Genomic DNA, 20,241 nt, shown 5'->3' on the forward strand with positions numbered 1-20,241 from the left:
TAAAGAGAGAGCACTACATGAGAGGAAGGAAAAAGGGTCCTACATACTGAGGCTGAAATCTATCATAAAACACCTCTGAAAGAGAAAAACTTTCAGGTGTTTCTCAAAAGAGGTGAGGAACTGACGGAGACAGATGCTATTTATGCAGCTGGACAGGACAAGAAAGTGTTTTTTTGGCACAGACGCCTATTTCAGACAAGCGCAACAAGCACTATTAAAAAATCCCAAACAATGTTGAGTTGTTGGGGTAAAAATGGAGAGGAATGGGTTTCATTCAACAAGAGATTCCACTTAACAAACAAGTATATCCTACATACCACCATATTAAACTTGCTGACTCCTGACACAATAGTGGAATCCCTAAAAGCTGCTATCAAGAGCACAGATACAAACCTCAACAGGACTCACAGGAAGTCATAAAAATATAGACGGAATATGCACCATTAAGGGTTTTATAAAACACGACAAACTAAAAATCAAATTTGCCTCTTTACAAGCAGCCTGTGAAAAGAATGTAGGGTAAGAAAGTGATTATGCCTGCTCCACTCAGTGAGTAAACATGCCCTACTGTGAACAAACTACAAGTCAATGACAAAACCTATTAAGAGAGAATTAAAAAAAAAAAAAAATAGAATCTCATGGACAGGAGGTCACATACTACTTTTGCAAGTTCATCTCAGGATCAGAGATACAGCATGTGCACACATGCTTTTGAGCAATGTCTAGCACCTTTCCCCAGAAATATTGATTCTAAGATTCTTTACCTGGCTCACTACTTCTATATGAAGTTAGAATATAAACCAGGGGTAGGCAACCTGCGGCACATGAGCTGATTTTCAGTGGCACTCACACTGCCCGGGTCCTGGCCACCGGTCGGGGGTGGGGGGGGCACTTTAATTTTCATTTTAATTTAATTTTAAATGAAGCTTCTTAAACATTTTTAAAACCTTATTTAATTTACATACAACAATAGTTTAGTTATATGTTATAGACTTATAGAAAGATACCTTTTAAAAACGTTAAAATGTATGACTAGCATGCAAAACCTTAAATTAGAGTGAATAAATGAAGACTCGGCACAGCACTTCTGAAAGGTTGCCAACCCCTGATATAAACCTCAGTAAGGAAGGAAATAGAACTCTGTGATATAAAGAAGGGTCTAGACATGCTTCTGAAATATCTAGCTGAACAGAACGGAAGCTTACCTAATCCATATAGAGCAATTTTTGTGCTTCCCTTGTGGAGTAAAATGGGACTAATGTCTATCTTCTCTACAGATGATGAGCGTCCAAAATGATTCAGCAATCCTGCACTGCTTAAAATATCCAGTGCACACAATGCATCTGCCTATTGAAAATATTAAGGAACAGAAAGATAATGGATTTGTACTTAAATTCAACTTCTAAGTTTGTTCAACACTGGAAGACAAATAGTAATACTTTACTAAGTATTGTAAAAAGGAAGTCTGAATGAGACCTGGCTTGGCTAAATTGATTGCTCAGTATGAACTACCAAGTTACATTTTTGCTGTTATTAAATAGCTCATTTTTTGTAGGTTGTGAATAATAGTAATAATCCTATATATTACAGATCCACCATGCCAAATGCATAATGAAAACCTTTATGAACAGTAGTTTGAAAACATGAGCCTTATGCACTTTTTAAAACTTTAATAACTTGACTCTTTTTTAATTTTAAGCAACAATTAAAAATATTTGACCAACATTATGATGGCTTCCTTCATACAGACCAGAAGTAGTAACTAAAGCTGTAAATTAATTTAAAACATACAGCTAACAAATAATCTAAATGCATGGAAAAAGACTGACATTAAACCTCAAGATATTAAAGACATTTTCTTACATAAAAAAAAATGTTGAACTTTTCTACACCTAATTTTTGAAAATCCTTTTAATTTCTCTTGTATTTTGGGGGGCAATAAGTCTTTATCCCATCTCTAGCTCTAGAAATCCCTAAAATAAGATATTAGACAGGCAGATCATATGGTCCTATATCCTCTCTTCCCACCCCTCCTAATAATTGAATGTAGAGCCTAACATGAGCAAAACAAAGGAAAATGCACCCAGTTAATTAAAAAGGAAATTTAAAAGTGAAATGGGGTGACTGCTATTAGTAACCTGTTCCCAAAGGAAAAAAAATACTAGTATTTATGCAATGGTATAATTCTTGTCATCATTATAATAATTACCCCTGTGGGATCATCATGATTGCCATGAATACTAAAAACTGGAATAGAAATGTTGAGATTCCCATCCTGGTAGTTCACCCATGGAAATCTGAATAGGAAAAAAGTTTACATTTGCCTATAAGCTCTTTGCATACACAACATACATGATACAATTTTTCTTATCAAAACAACTTATACAGAAACTTCAACTGTATATTAAAGCATTTTATATGAACATTAATAAAGAAACATTAAGCAACACTCTGAAGCAGGTGATTATTAAATGAGGTCTCACTTTATCTAAATTAAATGGGACTAAGAGAGGAAGGGCAGCGGTTAAAGGTACCAGTTTAGGACTTAGGAGACCTGAGTTCAGGTTCCTGCTCCACCACAGACTTCCTGGGTGATGTTGACAAGTCACTTAGGCCCAGATCCTCAAAAGGTATTCAGGTCCTTAACTTTCATTGAAATCGCAGAGCCTAAATGCCTTTGAGGATTTAGACTCTGTGCCAGTTTCCTACCTGTGAAATGGGGATAATAGCGCTGCTTTATCTCACAAGAGTGTTGTGAGGATAAATACATTAATAACTGCGAGGTGCTCAAATTCTTCAGATGGAGACCATAGACATAGCTAAGAAAGACAGACAGCAGGCAGGAGTGTGGGGGAGGAAAGTCATTACATAATTTTGGATAAACAAGACTTTGGATACAGATGGGAGTTTGCATTGTACTGCATCACTGTGTTCACCTGGTACACACTTTGTTATATTTAAGGCTGGAAATTTGTTTCATATAGTCTCCATTGAAAAAAAAAAAATCTCCTTTTCAACATTCATGCCTTGTCTCTGTCCAAAGCTGAATTTTGTTTTCAAAAGTTTGAGCAGTTTAATGTATGTTAAAATCTTCAGTTCTAAAAGCTCAAAAGCCTAGATAGGATTATGGGGACCCAATACTACAAATAATTTTAGTTCATACAACCAGTGCTATTGTATTCAATGACTATTCAAATGAGCAAACTGACATGATTCTATATTTCCAATACTGGGCTTATGTATATCAGAATGTATATAATATGCAATATACCTAGAAAAGTCATCCAAAAAGATGGTGACAAAGTTCATAAGAATATTTTCTCAGAAAATAGATCAAGGAATTGATCCTGCAACCTGCTCCACACAGCGGACTACTGAAAATTCACAGAAATCCACTGACTTGCAGAGGTCTGCCCATAAGCTGCTTACAGGATTAGACTCTTAAATTTACTGCAGTGGCAGCTTACTGTACTTACTAAGAAGCAAATTGCACAACATACTGTAGTTATTTCATCACAGTAAAATATACTTACTTGCTAAAACCAAAATTGACGGACTGGTCACTCAAAATTTCAAATTGGACAGGATGATCACCCATGCAGTATTTTCTTAATAATTCAATGCAATTGTGCAATGTTTTTCTGGATGGTTTATTTTCATGAAAAAGATCCCCACCTAATAAAATAAAATCCACCTAGAGAGATCAAGAGCTTTGTTATAGTCAAATGGTATTCTGTATTATCTTAAAAGCAATTCCCTATATGCTCTTGTAAAACACTGATTTTTTGTTGAAGTGTATGGAATTTCTTACCAGGTCTTCAAAGTTAATATCATATTTATAGATTGTAAAACACATAAAACCTAAAATGCTTATAGTTAAATTATCTAACAATATTCAGAAAAATTAAAAGAATCTGAATTTACAAAACCACAACAACAAAAGCATATAACACTTGGCAAACCAGTACTACAGAATTCTTAAAATCAATTACAAGGAAAATGCCAACAATATTTTACAGGTGTTCCACCCCAGGTTTTTTTTTTTTTTTTAAACGTTTAAGTATTTCACAGGGGAGAAGCTGGAAATTTATTGTCTCTAGCCCTAGGAAATCATTATTAATTCACTTTGTATTATTTTGAAAAGGATGCCCAACCAATCTGAATTTCTGAATACATGTTAAATGACTGGATAGTCAACAAAACAGTTCCGTCAGGATTACGAATATACATTTGGATCTATCTGGGAATTATTACACTCCTAAGAATAGAAGGCACGCCTAACTCCCATTTTAAAAGGCACCAGAGCCTAAATTCCATTTAATTCTGCAATGAGCTTCCCTGCTAACAACCTCCACTGAAACCAATGTGGGTCTGTCTTCCTGGAGCTCATTCCAATATCAGGTACTCAATGTCCAAAATAAATGGCTCACTCCTACCAGAGTCCCTGAAAATAAATCTGTCCAGTACTTCCATTATTACGTTTAAGGTACCATATTAGCAGCTAAGAACTGAACATCAGCTTCATTTCTACTCTTGCTCAAACCCCTCTTTAGATTGAGCAACTTTCTTATAATCACTTCAGAACAAGGGCCACAATCTTCAAAGGGCTCCACAAGATCCAGATACAGGATTGGGGACAACCTTCCTAATACTTTCTGGAAAGCATCCAAAGTCCAGTCTCATAACCTTATTTTCCAAAAGGCTGCTTACTTCTTTTTCTTGAGCATGTCTCAAAATTTCATCAAAAGTTACAAACGTATCATTTCCACGCACAGGATCCTTCTCCAAGTACCCAAGGTGAATGTCAGTGGCAACCAAGATTTTGAAGGTATCTTCTCCATCCCTAAATTGAATTAAAAAAATAAAAATAGCAAACTGTACTATGAATTCAGCTATTTCAACAGTCTTTTCCAAAAATCACCAAATGCACAAACAGTCTGGCACAGAAAACATTGCATTTTGTTCAGTTAACAGAACATCATCAACTTAAAAAGCAAGTCTGTCTCAAAATGTTTAACCTACTTCTGTTGCAAACACCACCTAAAGTTACGGTAAATGGAAGAGGTTATAGGCCAGATCCTGCAAATGGATCCAAAAAAAAATTCTTCATAAAACCACAAATATTGGCTGAGAGAAATGGGAAGATCAAGTACTTGAAACTGTATTTAATTCATTTTTTAAAAAACTGAATAGCTTGCCAGTTGACTGTTTCCTTTCAGATGGAACAGAAACGTGCAATGTTTGCATAGGGAGGTTATGGGCCTGAAAAACACAGGAGCTTACCCTGAGTTGATGCGACTCATCTCTGCGCTCACAATGGCTCCAGGTGGCTAGGACTCCTCACTGAGCAGTTCTGAACAGAGCTTGATGGGTCAGTACAAGGCAGAAAGTTCAGTTCTAGCTTCGAATACACAGAATAGTGTCTAAAAGACACAAATACAAATGGATTACAATTAAGCACGTAATAAACTGAGTTCATGCCACCCACCAAGTTTTGCACTGATAGCTGTACTGCTTTTTTAAAAATACAAAAAGTCAGATGTACATAAGAAAATGACACATTTTTGTTTATCCATTTCACTGCTGCACAATGTAATCAAGTATATGGGGCAAAACGGATCTCTATTTCTGCCCCTTGCACACCGAAATGGCATTTCAAAAGGTATATAGTATAGAAGCTGTCCCAGAAACAGGGCTTTGGAAGAGCTATCCTTCGCCATTTAAGTAACGATGCGGCTCCTGAACTGCAATGAGACAGAACTCTCTAATCAGCTGGCACCCAAACTTCCCCACACGAGGGGGCCATGCTGGCAGGCTGCCTGTGAGCAAACACGCATTGGAGTGGACAGAAGCACAGCCCAAAGCAAGCAGGGACGCATGCGATGCTGTGTCTTGCGGGCTTGGCTACACTCGAAACTTCAAAGCGCTGCCGCGTGAATGTGGTCGCGGTGCCAGCTCGGGGAGAGAGCTCTTCCAGCACTGCACGTACTCCACCTCCTCATGGGGATTAGCTTGCAGCGCTGGGAGCCGCGCTCCCGGCGCTGTGGCACTGTTTACACTGGCGCTTTACAGTGCTGTATCTTGCAACTCTCAGGCCTTGGCTACACTGGCGCTTTACAGCACTGCAACTTTCGCGCTCAGGGGTATGAAAAAAACACCCCCCTGAGCGCTGCAAGATACAGCGCTGTAAAGCGCCAGTGTAAACACTGCCACAGCACCGGGAGTGCGGCTCCCAGCGCTGCAAGCTAATCCCCATGAGGAGGTGGAGTACGTGCAGCGTTCTCTCCCAGCGCTGGCTAGGACCACATTCACACTTCAAAGCGCTCCCCGGGCAGCGCTTTGAAGTTTAGAGTGTAGCCAAGCCCTGTTTTTTTCACACCCCTGAGGAGAAAGTTGCAGCGCTGTACAGCGCCAGTGGCAGAGATAGGGCCAATGGACCAGCGATGCAGGGATCCAGGTGCTTGTGTGTAGCCCACTGCCGGGCGTTACAGTCCCCCTGTGCCGACCCGCGGAGATCTGCTGTTACAGCCCCAGCAAAGAGGCCCTTGAGCGCTGGCGGTTCCCCGTTCAATCCCGCCACGTGACCCAAGTACGTTAGCGGCTCTCACACCTGCCCGGCAGGCCAGAGCCTGCATCCAAGCTACGCGGCACCAGCCATGCCATGTAAACGCCGCGCCGCTTCTCATCGGGGCACCAGGGCATGGCACGGGGATGGCAACGATGCCAGGCAGCCGGGGAGAGATCAACCACCCACCCACCCGCTGCGCAGAGCGGCTCAGGGCGCTGCGGGCTGCGCTGGGGCCCGCCCGGCCCGTCTCCCCTGAGGCCCGGCTCAGCCCCGCCTCGCCGCGCGGCCCTCACCCGGCAGCCCTACCGCGTCAGCAGCCCGGGCCTCGCCGCGCTTTCAGTTTCCATAGCGCTGAAGGGGCGGGGATAGACTGAGTAGTGTCCTCTCGCGATAACTGCCCACCAGCTCCCGCTTTACCCATTCCTCCTCGAGACCGGGGCAAGGCAGGGACGTAATTGGCCACACTGGAACCAATCACAGGCAGCGACACGGCCACTTCCGGGAGGAGCTGCGGACCGGAAGTGTCGTGCTGGGCTCTGTGTGCTTTCATGTGGAGAGGGAGTGTCACTGAGGCCCGGGCCGCCGTCGCCAGCCAGCCGCGCCCTTGAAATGCGTCAGGCTGGGCAGGTATTTTTGCCCCCGTAGCAGCCCAGGGCGGGAGCCAGTCACAGCTCGGAAGCTCAGCGCGCCTGGGTGGGTCGGTGCTGTCCCTTAGCAGGACCGCTCAGTGCTGCCAGAAGTGGCGCAGCTGGTTTAGTAAGTGGCCCTCGTTCCCTGGCATCAGTATTGCACCTTCTGCCCCCGGAGAGTGGGGACGGGGGGGGGTCTGCAGGTGTTGGCTGTGGGGTGGCACGTGAACCTGAGCTCTTGGCTACTGTCAGTCCTTACAAATCTCATGGTTCTGTGAATGCCACAGTGACCTGGCTAGAGTCCAGCTCAGGTTACCAGTCACCTGAGACATGTTTTGCATCATCAGAACAAACTGGGATGTGGAACGAGAGTACGTTTTTTGGGGAAGTGGTATCAGACGAGCTACCCTGCTGAGTACAATGCTAACTAGCCCGTCTGTTGGGCACCAGCTGCATCCTGGCAGCAGGAGCCAGAAGGGACAAGTGACTCAGGGAATAGGTAGAGGAAAGGGGCAGGAGGAACCTGGCAGCAGTGGACAGGAGGCTGACCTTGGCTTCCATCCCTTCTCTTTGAATTTTAAAGATGGATGAACTAATTCTTGGGTGGGGGCAAGGGAGCTGATGGATTAAATTGAATGCATGCTTTTGAGGATTGCATGCTCAGGCAGTTCCCACAGTATCACTGATAGAGAAAAATCCTGTCCTGCTGAGTGCAGGGCTGCCTTTCTGCCCTGGTCTTGGGTTTCTCTCCTAGCTGTGGTGCTTTACAGAGGAAATGCCCAATGTTCTCCATCTTTTTCACCTCATCTACACCCTAAAGCTATCCTAGGCTTTTGGATGAAATGTGTAGATAAGTCATTATTGCTTCTGTTTTACTTTTGAGTTGTAACAAAAACTAATGTTGAAAATATACATTATAAAATGTCTAAACTCTGTTAACCCTTTTGCTTCTGCAGGGTATTCCAAGCACATTATGCAGAATGCACATTCAATGCTGCTCCATATACTTTTGCAGATGTCATAATTACTGTGTACAAGCTCTCTATTTCTGGGGGGGGGCTGTTTGATAGGAAATATGTTAACTGCAGCTAACACAGTTCCTGTTTACATAGCCAGTTTGGTAAAATTTACATAAAATTGGCATTCTTAAAATTGGTTCTTGAAAAGTGTTTCATTGTGTTGCTCCTATTGGCACAACCCTTGTTTTAGCTTTGGTTGATGATTTATGTATGTGTGTTTGATAGGAGGTAATGCTGAATGACTCAGAAAAGAAGCAAGACAGCACATGAAGAAAAAATATTTAACTCTGTACATTTGACATTTACAGATGGTAACTAAAAATGAATGAAAGTAGAAAATCAGATGAGAAAAATATTGACAATAGAAAAGATGACAGAGAAGAGCTACTGGAATTTTCTGAGAACTTTAACCAACTTGAATTGTTGGAAACACACAGACATCTAATTCCTATAGGAACTCAGAGTCTTTGGTCAGGAGAGTCTGATGAGGAAGATGAAGAGGAGGAAAAAAGTGAGGAGTGGTACCAACTGCAAGAAAAGAAAATGGAGAACAATCCAGAAAAACTGCTGCTTTGGGCAGCTGAAAAAAATCAGGTAAGAAGGAGTTCATCCACTATATATAGCAGGAACCAGTTGTTAAATATAGAAGGCCTTTTAGAACCAGTTGTTCCAGGATAACCGGTTCTATGGGGGCTTTATTTAATAAAAGCTCCTGCACTCCATCCCGGCCCCAGCTCACTTCCTCCTCCTTTCCTGAATGCTCTGCCCCCCTTCTCCTCCCTTCCGCAGCTTCCCGCGAATCAGATGTTTGCGGGAAGCCTGAAACAAGCAACAGGCAGGAAGGTAAGCTGGGGGGAGGGGAGGTGCGGCTGGCTCAGCAGCTCCCTCCAGCCTGGCACCCCGGTTGAGCACCCCCGGCCCCAGCTCACCCGTGGCTCCCTCCGGCCTGGCTCCTGGTCCAGGTCAGTAAAACATCTCATGCTTTAGGGCATAAACTAAGCACTATGTGAAGGGAGTTAGGAATAACCTTGGGCAAGTTATTCCATAATTGGAAATGGAGTTGCTTTAAGTCAGTGGGACTGAAGCAAGTACCTTTAAGCACATGCTTGCCTGAACTGGGGCCAGAAACAGGATGTTGTACTAAGTAGACTACTGGTCTAATCCAGTGGGATAATTCCTGTTTATCCATAAGATAAAACAAACCCAAAAATTCTTACCTCAAACATGGTCTTTTTATTTTCCTCTTTTTTTTTTTCTTCAAAACTATGCTGTGTATATACAGGAGATGAATTGAATTGTGTTTTGACTGAAGGGGAAGATAGTTACTCTTGACAAAAACATTCCTATTAAATAGTACTTTATCCTATATGCACTAAAATCAGCGGACTATAAATTGACCTTATTTAATTATACTTGTTACATAAACTACTGTCTAAAAGTACAGAGTTTGCACACACACATGTTCATGTACCAGTGTGTTCATGTCTGTTCTCCAAAAGAAATAGCAGCAGTAAAATAACGGGTATCATTTTACAATTGTTTGATGTGTACAAGCTTCTTCCTGAGACCAATATTATAAACTTGATTTGACTGCGTACCAGGCTGTCTCTAGATTGTAGAAATAAAAGCAGTGCATCTCACTGAGTGAGGGTTATTTTAAGCTATCTGTCTTTCTTACATAGCTTAGCACAGTGCGCAGGCTCCTTTCTCAAAAGCTAGCTCCTGTTAACATCCAAGACGAAGATCAATACACACCCCTCCATCGAGCTGCCTACGGTGGACATTTAGATGTTGTGCGTGAATTAATTGCCCAAGGTGCAGATGTCCATGCACTGACAGTGGACGGCTGGACACCTCTACATAGTGCATGTAAGTGGAACAATACAAAGGTGGCTTCGTTTTTACTTCAGCATGGTGCAGATATCAACGCTCAAACAAATGGATTACTGACACCATTGCATCTTGCTGCAGGAAACCGAGGGAGTAAAGAAACACTAGAACTTCTGCTGATGAATCGTTACGTGAAACCAAACCTAAAAAATAACTTGGATGAAACTGCATTTGATATTGCTAGAAGAACTGACATATATCACTACCTTTTTGAAATTGTAGAAAATTGCACAAATTCTGTGCCAGATTCTTAGAAATTCTCATTATTTAAACTTCAGAATGTGAATTTCACTTGCTTCCTCTTTGTAACACAGCATTCTTTATACTTTCACCCAAAACAAGTGGTTTCTCCCCACTTTTCAGAAAAGATTTAATGGGTGATATTGTAGAGGGAGGTCTCATGATTAAGATTTCATTATTTTTGCAAAATAAATGACCATATACTTACTCAGACTTAGACATATTATCACTTATATTAGTAGCATAGCTGAGTGGCCGCTCCTCCACTGAGCACAAGTGGCGCCTTTTTAATTTTACTCACCCGGGAGCGAAAAAAAAGGCACCACCCACTGTGGCACTTTTACTGACGGAGCGGCGCTCCAGGTTTTCGGTGGCACTTTGGCAGCAGGACCTTCACTCACTTCAGGTGTCTTCAGCGGCACTGAAGCTTCATCACCGAAATGCCACTGAAGACCTGCGGAGCGAGTGACGGTCTTGCCACCGAAGACCCGGAGTGCTGCCCCGCCAGTAAGAGCACAGCAGCGGGTGGTGCCTTTTTTTCCCCGCTCCCTCTCTTCCCTCCACCTGGCTATGTTCCTGACTTATACAGAATGGGATTTGAAGTGTTCTGCAGGATAAAGTTTTGGTAAATTTAGTAATTTGCAGTGGGTCTCCACTTAATCAGTGCAAATTAGCAAGGATCTACTGTAGTTAAAGTCAGAAACACTAATATCAAGTCAAGGAGGAAGCTGGAACATTAACTGTTAAGTAAGCTAGCTGGTATGCACACATTGGTAGTTACTGTTTGTTTTAAACTTTTGAGACACTTGTTTTAACTTCAAGTGCACAAAAATGCCAACTGAATGTAACTAACTTATACGGGGACATTCAAAATATATAGTCTCCTTATTTTAAAATAAAATACTTAACACTAAATATTGTTTGTGTTGTGGATCTTTGTTGAAGGCCTAATAATGAAATTGTCTGGTCATAGACCAAGAGCAGTATTCCTATAGTGTTAAAAGCAGTTCCAGTTTAGTTTTATTGGTACTTTTGTATGGAGATGACTATCATTAAGGGTCCTGTTTACACTTTCCTTCAAAATTAGTTAAGAAATAATGTTTAGATGCATCTGAATACACACTTGTCTACAAGTTAAGCATGTCAAGATAAACAAAATACTGTTGTGTCTGACTTGATTGGAACATTTTCTAGGGCGGAAGGGACTTTAGTAGTGTGTCTGATCCATGCTGAAGTCTTATACGGTTCATTCTAACACAGGAGTCAGGACACCATTCTAGGCTTATACATTTCATTTTGTGTGTTTTCTCAGAAATTCTCTCTAACTTTTGAACAGTTCCTCAAGTTCAGTTCTCTGTTTGATCCCCTTTTTAACTGATGAGTGGCCAGTATTGTCAACCTGGAGCACTCAAATATCATGAGGCAGGCACAAAAAACATGGGATTGGATTAAAAATCATGCATCTTGAGTTCTCACTGTTTTTTGAACCTTGTGGGGTGCACTTGTGTGACATTGGCAAGCTTTTCTCTGCAACTATGAGAGCTAGAAACTTACTTTCAGCTTTTAGTTTAAAGTAGATTCTCATGTATGCCCAGGAGCTAGAGCTTTATGAGTCTCATCATGTTTGGTGTATGTCTTAATGAAATCACAAGCATTGGCAACACTGGGTAGCCCTTGACTCCAGCAGTTTCTCCTGCCAACACCTTCCTCTTCAAGCGGCTCAGGCTCAGATCTACAAAGGGAATTGCAATGCTCAGCTTTGCCTTTTAGGTGCCTAGAAAAATCACAGGAACAACACTGTGATCCACAAAGACTAAGTTAGGTGCCTAAATAATGAATGGGACAGGACAGACTCCCTAGCATGTGATCCACAAAAACTCAGTGTACTGGCTCGTGAGCCAGGTAAGCTAGCTAAGGGGAGACACTGAGGAGAGGGGTGTGTCCTAAGCCCCACCTCCTCACAGAAATAGGCACATAACTTTGGGCTGCAGGGACACAAGGCCCACATCTAGGAACCTGTCTCCTGCAATCAGGTGGCTTAGGTGCCTAACTCATTTATTGTGAGAATGAGTAAGGTTTCTGTCTCACTCTACACAAAATGGCCAGTGCAGGAGGCTAGTTCAGTGATTAGAGCATGCATCTGGGATGCAGGAGGGTCATGGGAGAAGGGGGACAGGACCTTGGGTCTTCTAACCACCAGGCTACAGAATCTTTCTCTCTCTGGGCTAATGATTCTTTAAATATTTATACACACCAGAAGAGCTTCAACAAGAAAGGTTAAGGGAGCCCCACCTCACAACATTCTGTATCTCAGTGGTTAAAGCACTCTCCTGAGACTATTCAAATCTTCTTCCCCCAGTCAGGCAGAGGAGAGGAACTGAACCTGGGTCTCTCAGCTGAAAGAGTGGTCTAACCACTAGGCTAAATGTTACAAATTGGGAAAAATACCACCTCTTCTATCTATACTGGAGCTGAGCACACCTACTGGATCAGGTTCCCCCCAGGCACGTCCTGCTTCATGAATTGCTCTGGCATTTAGGCAGAAGCATCTGGATGTTGACACTGAAGCAGTACTGCAAATGCCCAGAGGCAGAAGCCTAGGCACATAAGGAAGTTTTATTCTGAAAATTTAGTCACTGAAGTTATATCTATACTGCAATTAAAAACCTGCAGCTGGCCCATGCCAGCAGACTCAGGGCCATGGTGCATGGGCTAAGGGACTGTTTTTACCTGTCAGCTCTGTGCTTTTGGGGAACCAGGGCACAGTATCCAGGCTGTCTGACTCACAAAGGACCCATTCCCCCCACCCACCCATCCATCCCCGCCGCCTCTGCTCGAGCCAAAACCACTCAGAAGACTTAGGCCATGGCTACACTGGCGCTTTACAGCGCTGCAACTTTCGCGCTCAGGGGTGTGAAAAAAATACACCCCTGAGCGCTGCAAGATACAGCCCTGTAAAGCCTCAGTGTAAACAGTGCCGCAGCACTGGGAGTGCGGCTCCCAGCGCTGCAAGCTACACCTGTAGAGGATGTGGAGTACGTGCAGCGCTGGGAGAGCTCTTTCCCAGCGCTGGCACGGCGACCACACTTGCACCTCAAAGCGCTGCCCCGGCAGTGCTTCGAAGTTTCAAGTGTAGCCATACCCTCACAATAAGCAAGGAAAAGGCACTGGGAGACACTCCTAAACCCCTCCTGACAAGGGTGACAGGATTAAGGCAACTCCCCTACCCTCATTTGCATCGAAGATGGGACAGGGAGGCAACTCCATTAGCACACACGGTGGAGAAAGAGATTCCAAGGCAAGAACCACACAGAACTCTGGGACCAGAAAAGCAGGGAAGCACTGCATCATGGGGGATCTCTACTCCAGAGGTTAATGAATCCACACCTGCACACACCCAGCTCAGTAGTTATCTGACCAATTCTAGTAATAAATTCTTTATTGGTATCCAAAATACTGAAGCTGCCTAATTGCATTGTTAGCTCCCTTGAAGGAATACCTCCAATAGCCAGGAATGATCAGTTCCTATTGTCTAGCCTGAACAAAATAACTTTGGTATACTCCCTTGAGCCTTCAGTTTACCCATAAATCTAGTGTTCTCCCTTGAACCACTGTTGTTTCCCAACAAAAACACCCTACCCACACTCAAGTAAGTGTTCTGATGCCTGGATCGAAACTCTGCATCTGTTTCACTGGGACTTCATCTTCTCCTGACTGATGGTGCTGGGGGCTCTGCCTGTATCCAGCACTCCATACCCTCAGCTACCATCACACCTGGGAATCCCGACCAGTTCAAGCTTCATGGAGTGCTGAGAACTCAACTCTCTCTCTCTCTTTTCTACTCTACATATAGCTTTCTAACCCTAACTTGTGTGATCAGATACAGTTTTCTAAACCTGACTTTTGTAATACAATATTACATCTAGCTTAAATTTGAACTGTTTTGTTTGTTTATGTCTCCTTGTATGGTTATTACCTGGCAATAAATAACGTTTATGGTTAAGCTGGTTGTTTCCCTCCCCTCCCTCTCTCTCTTTGTGTTTTTGGCTTCCCCATTTGCTCTACAGCAACGCTCCTCTTACCTAAGCTAAGGATCCTTGTAGCGCCCAAAAATCCTGTGGTCTTTTCTCATCAAAAGGTTACTACCAGAACAACTGTAATGTGAAAGTGGGGATAGAGACATGCTGAACCTGTGGCATAGGAGGATGGCAGCTTGAAAGTGCTACTCGACCCAGCCTGCTCAGGCATACTCTATTCAGGTGTGGTGCCCATGGCATATGAGGGTGGCAGAGTGGAAGTGCTGTTCGACACAGCCTGCTGAGTCCAAGGGCATATAAGAGTGAAAGCTTGGAAGTTCTGCTCGACCCAGCTTGCTTAGTCCAGGGACCTATAAGGGGTCAATTTGGGAGTGCTGATTAACCTGGTCCACTCAGATGCATTTTGTTAATTGTGTGTGTTCATCTGATTCTGGGGCTGGAGGAACCCAGCCCTGGGGAACCTAAGTCCTGCAGGATAGCTCCATCGGGAGAGAACTTGCAGAAGGGAGAAGTAGAGCTCTGTATGAAAACACAAGTGACACAAGCAGTACACGGTAGAATTACAGAACCCTTTGCCCCCGCTCCCCCCAGATGAGCTTACCCCAAATTAGCATACCCAAAGTAATGGGCAAATCTGGTAACACTGTTTAATTGTAGCGTAGATGTTCAGGCCCTGTGTGCAATGTTCTCTTTTTCTCTTAGTGGTGGAATGCTTGTCACAGGACTCTTGCACCACATTTGTTTCATGTGCTGCACTTTGGTTACTTCCAACCTAGACCAATTGCACATCTACAGTACATAGCTAAGATCACTGCCTTGTTGACTATGTGACTTTTGCTACCGGATGGAATTAGTGCGTGCTGTAGTCTTGGCACTATATAGAGTACTCATCCTTGTTTTGCTCAGCAGGAAATTTTAGTCTGCTGGTTGAACAGCTCCCTGTCTTAAGCCTGCTCTCTTTCAACAATAGATTCAGCCCTTCTGAAAGCAAGCAAAAGTTTTATGACTGAAGTAGACTTGCACTTCCTGTGCCCAGTGCTTTCACTGGGATAGATGCACCTATAGAACTAGTCAATGTTGTTATTTACTTTGAAAAATGAACATATCTGGATTATTAACTAGCTACAATAGGGTACTTTTTCAAACCTGAGTTATTTTTCCTGGAGTGTGGAAAGAAGGGTGTGTACCACTTCGATTTATCAGTAGCAGGTGTTAAAAAAGTACATTATGTTTGAAGCAAAAATCATTGCTATCTGTGTAAATTTATGACTTTTCAAGGAATCATAGAATATCAGGGTTGGAAGGGACCTCAGGAAGTCATCTAGTCCAACCCCCTGCTCAAAGCAGGACCAATCTCCAACTAAATCATCCCAGCCAGGGCTTTGTCAAGCCTGACCTTAAAAACCTCTAAGGAAGGAGATTCCACCACCTTCCTAGGTAACCCATTCCAGTGCTTCACCATCCTCCTAGTGAAAAAGTTTTTCCTAATATCCAACCTAAACTTCTCTCACTGCAACTTGAGACCATTACTCCTTGTTCTGTCATCTGCTACCACTGAGAACAGTTTAGATCCATCCTCTTTGGAACCCCCTTTCAGATAGTTGAAAGCAGTTATCAAATCCCCGCTCATTCTTCTCTCCTGCAGACTAAACAATCACAGTTCCCTCTGCCTCTCCTCATAAGTCATGTGCTCCAGCCCCCTAATCATTGTTGTTGCCCTCCGCTGGGCTCTTTCCAATTTTTCCACATCCTTCTTGTAGTGTGGGGCCCAAAATTGGACACAGTACTCCAGATGAGGCCTCATCAATGTCAAATAGAAGGGAATTATCAGGTCCCTCAATCTGCTGGCAATGCCACTACTTATACAGCCCAAAATGCTAGTAGCCTTCTTGGCAACAAGGGCACACTGTTGACTCATATCCAGCTTCTCATCCACTGTAACCCCTAGGTCCTTTTCTGCAGAATTGCTGCCTAGCCATTCGGTCCCTGTCTGTAGCAGTGCATGGGATTCTTCTGTCCTAAGTGCAGGACTCTTCACTTGTCCTTGTTGAACCTCATCACATTTCTTTTGGCCCAATCCTCTAATTTGTCTAAGTCCCTCTCTATCCTATCCCTACCCTCCAGCATACCTACCACTCCTCCCAGTTTAGTGTCATCTGCAAACTTGCTGAGAGTGCAATCCTCCAGATCCTTAATGGAGATATTGAACAAAACCGGCCCCAGGACCAACCCTTGGGGCACTCCGCTTGATAATGGCTGCCAACTAGACATGGAGCCATTCATCACTACCTGTTGAGCCCGATGATCTAGCCAGCTTTCTATCCACCTTATAGTCCATTCATCCAGCCCATACTTCTTAAACTTGCCGGCAAGAATACTGTGGGAGACCGTATCAAAAGCTTTGCTAAAGTCAAGGAATAACATGTCCGCTGCTTTCCCCTCATCCACAGAGCGAGTTATCTCATCATAGAAACCTGATAGCAGTTTTCAGGTATCTAAAAGGGTGTCATCAGGAGGAGGGAGAAAACTTGTTCACCTTGGCCTCCAATGGTAGAACAAGAAGCAATGGACTTAAACTGCAGCAAGGGAGATTTAGGTTGGACACTAGGAAAAAGTTCCTAACTGTCAGGGTAGTTAAACACTGGAATAGATTGCCTAGGGAAGTTGTGGAATCTCCATCGCTGGAGACATTTAAGAGTAGGTTAGATAAATGTCTATCAGGGATGGTCTAGACAGTATTTGGTCCTGCCATGAGGGCAGGGGACTGGACTCGATGACCTCTCGAGGTCCCTTCCAGTCCTAGAGTCTATGAGTCTATGAGAAGGCAATTAGGTTAGTCAGGCATGACTTGCCCTTGGTGAATCCATGCTGACTGTTCCTGATCGCTTTCCTCTTCTCTAAGTGCTTCAGAATTGATTTCTTGAGGACCTGCTCCATGATTTTTCCAGGGACTGAGGTGAGGCTGACTAGCCTGTAGTTCCCCGGATCCTCCTGCTTCCCTTTTTTAAAGATGGGCACTACATTAGCCTTTTTCCAGTCATTCAGGACCACCCCCGATTGCCATGAGTTTTCAAAGATAATAGCCAATGGCTCTGCAATCACATCTGCCAACTCCTTTAGCATCTGGGGTGCTAAAGGAGTTGGCAGATGTGATTGCAGAGCCATTGGCCCCATGGATTTGTGTCCATCCAGCTTTTTTAAATAGTCCTGAACCACTTCTTTCTCCACAGAGAGCCGGTCACCTCCTCCCCATGTCGTGCTGCCCAGTGCAGCAGTCTGGGAGCTGACCTTGTTCGTGAAACAGAGGCAAAAAAAGCATTGAGTACCTTAGCTTTTTCCACATCCTCTGTCACTAGGTTGCCTCCCTCATTCAGTAAGGGGCCCACACTTTCCTTGACCACCTTCTTGTCACTAACATACCTGAAGAAACCCTTCTTGTTACTCTTAACATCTCTTGCTAGCTGCAACTCCAGGTGTGATTTGGCCTTCCTGATTTCACTCTCGTATGCCTGGGCAATATTTTTATACTCCTCCCTGGTCATTTGTCCAATCTCCCACTTCTTGTAAGCTGCTTTTTTGTGTTTAAGATCAGCAAGGATTTCCCTGTTAAGCCAAGTTGGTCGCCTGCTATATTTACTATTCTTTCTACACATCATGATGGTTTGTTCTTGCAACCTCAATAAGGATTCTTTAAAATACAGCCAGCTCTCCTGGACTCCTTTCTCCCTCATGTTATTCTCCCAGGGGATCCTGCCCATCAGTTCCCTACGAGAGTCAAAGTCTGCTTTTCTGAAGTCCGGGGTCCATATTCTTCTGCTCTCCCTACTTCCTTGTGTCAGGACCCTGAACTCGACCATCTCATGGTCACTGCCTCCCAGGTTCCCTTCCACTTTTGCTTTTCCTACTAATTCTTCCCTGTTTGTGAGCAGCAGGTCAAGAAGAGCTCTGCCCCAAGTTGGTTCCTCCAGCACTTGCACCAGGAAATTGTCCCCTACACTTTCCAAAAACTTCCTGGATTGTCTTTGCACCGCTGTATTGCTCTCCCAGCAGATATCAGGGTGATTGAAGTCTCCCATGAGAACCAGGGCCTGTCATCTAGTAACTTCTGTTAGTTGCCAGAAGAAAGCCTCGTCCACCTCATCCCCCTGGTCTGGTGGTCTATAGCAGACTCCCACCATGACATCACCCTTGTTGCTCATACTTCTAAACTTAATCCAGAGACTCTCAGGTTTTTCTGCAGTTTCATACCGGAGCTCTGAGCAGTCATACTGCTCTCTTACATACAGTGCAACTCCCCCACCTTTTCTGCCCTGCCTGTCCTTCCTGAACATTTATATCCATCCATGACCGTACTCCAGTCATGTGAGTTATCCCACCAAGTCTCTGTTATTCTAATCACATCACAGTTCCTTGACTGTGCTAGGACTTCCAGTTCTCCCTGCTTGTTTCCCAGGCTTCTTGCATTTCTGTATAGGCACTTAAGATAACTCGCTGATGGTCCTGCTTTCTCAGTATGAGGCAGGAGTCCTCTAGTTTAAAGCCCTCCTCACTAGGTTAGCCAGCCTGCTTGCAAAGATGCTCTTCCCTCTCTTCGTCAGGTGGAATGGGGGCAGCGGGAAGCGGCGCAGGCTAAGAGATGTGCTGGCCACCGCTTCCCACCACCCCCATTGGCCTGGAGCGGCAAACCACGGCCAGTGGGAGCTGCGATTGGCCGAACCTGCGGACGCAGCAGGTAAACAAACCGGCCCAGCCCGGTACTTACCCTGGCGGGCTGCGTGCCAAAGGTTGCCGATCCCTGGTACAGATGCTTCACCTCTCTGTACTTTGGAGACTTGCCTTCCTTTGTAAAGTAGTTTGAGATGAAAAGTATTACAAAAGTAGTATTACTCAGCACTTCTATTATAATGTACAGAATTGCAATTGAAAAGTAAAATTTCAAAGTACAATCTTGGTTTTTAATCATCACATTGTTTGGAAATTCTATTTGTAGCATGTCTGCAGAAAGTGAATGAAACCCTTGAGTCCAAACTACACCAGTATCACACAGAGTAACAGAGATGCAAACATGATAGTAACATAGGTCTTGTCTATATTTTTATTTAATGGTGTTTTAACACTTTTATTAATATGATTGTAAATGCTAGATGCTGAACGAGCATTTGTTCCAGGACACAGACATATACTGCTAATCAAGTTTAACTCAAAGTCTAGGTTAGGGTTTACACTAGAAGTTACAAATGTGTTAGCACAGGTTAACGTGAAAACACAACTAAAAACGATAAACATAGACAAGCCCAGGTTTTCAAAATTACCATTCCTTAGATATGACTCCTTACTGATTACAAACTCTGCACCATACAACTAGGTACTGTACCCATAAAACAAGCTTTAATTTCATCTTTTTCAAAATTCAGTCTGGGTCTCCTTGAGGCTGCTTCAATTGATGTGACTAGCAAAACTCACAATTTTCTACCAGACCAGCATCAGATCATCAATCTTTGCAATCCTACCTCCATCTAGTGGCGTTCTCTATGTACTACAATAAATACCAACATTTTTTTTCTCAAATCTAGAAAAAATAAAACATCCGCTAAACAAGAAGAGGCAAAGCTCTGTGCTTTATTTTTATGAATGGAATACATTTCAAGATGCTTAATTTTATACAGTTTGCAAACTTAATTATTAAAATCAGACATTCTTCCTACACTATAAATCTACAACAGCCAATCTACATAGCAGCATATTTTTTATTTTGTTACTGTGATGTATTTTTTGTAGGTCCTCTCCTTTAAATAGCTGTGCTGCTAAAAGGCACAACACTGGCACCATGTAGAGATGTGGCAAAGAAAAGGTTAATT

The 20,241-nt window shown here is 43.4% G+C and overlaps 2 protein-coding genes across 7 annotated transcripts in view; one reads left to right on the top strand and one right to left on the bottom strand.

Moving 5' to 3' along the window:
- The window catches only part of MRE11 (MRE11 homolog, double strand break repair nuclease), a 48,865-nt gene extending 41,888 nt beyond the window's left edge, over positions 1–6,977 (bottom strand). The window contains exons 1-6 of one of the 4 annotated variants that reach the window (XM_030559720.1): positions 6,875–6,977; positions 5,284–5,423; positions 4,711–4,843; positions 3,534–3,694; positions 2,210–2,297; positions 1,206–1,347 (exon numbers count right to left, since the gene is read on the bottom strand). In XM_030559720.1, the coding sequence (XP_030415580.1) occupies positions 1,206–1,347; positions 2,210–2,297; positions 3,534–3,694; positions 4,711–4,843; positions 5,284–5,303 (544 nt within the window). In that variant the 5' untranslated portion in view covers positions 5,304–5,423; positions 6,875–6,977. Of the gene's footprint in view, positions 1–1,205; positions 1,348–2,209; positions 2,298–3,533; positions 3,695–4,710; positions 4,844–5,283; positions 5,424–6,610; positions 6,734–6,758; positions 6,837–6,861 lie in introns of those variants that run through there. The other 3 variants (XM_030559712.1, XM_030559729.1, XM_030559740.1) reach the window with 3 other exon arrangements.
- A 97-nt stretch (positions 6,978–7,074) lies between these two features.
- ANKRD49 (ankyrin repeat domain 49) lies at positions 7,075–11,261 on the top strand. 3 transcript variants are annotated; one of them, XM_030559755.1, is made up of 3 exons: positions 7,075–7,324; positions 8,525–8,810; positions 9,899–11,261. In XM_030559755.1, the coding sequence occupies exons 2-3, from the start codon at positions 8,538–8,540 to the stop codon at positions 10,358–10,360; spliced, it is 735 nt and encodes a 244-aa protein (XP_030415615.1). In that variant the 5' UTR covers positions 7,075–7,324; positions 8,525–8,537; the 3' UTR covers positions 10,361–11,261. The 3 variants fall into 3 exon arrangements, with proteins under 3 accessions (XP_030415615.1, XP_030415635.1, XP_030415625.1); XM_030559775.1 differs by having other exon boundaries at positions 7,075–7,261; XM_030559765.1 differs by having other exon boundaries at positions 7,075–7,195.
- The last annotated feature ends 8,980 nt before the right edge of the window (positions 11,262–20,241 follow it).

This window comes from Gopherus evgoodei, chromosome 1 (assembly GCF_007399415.2).
Source record: "Gopherus evgoodei ecotype Sinaloan lineage chromosome 1, rGopEvg1_v1.p, whole genome shotgun sequence".
In the NCBI taxonomy this organism is placed as follows: domain Eukaryota; kingdom Metazoa; phylum Chordata; order Testudines; family Testudinidae; genus Gopherus; species Gopherus evgoodei.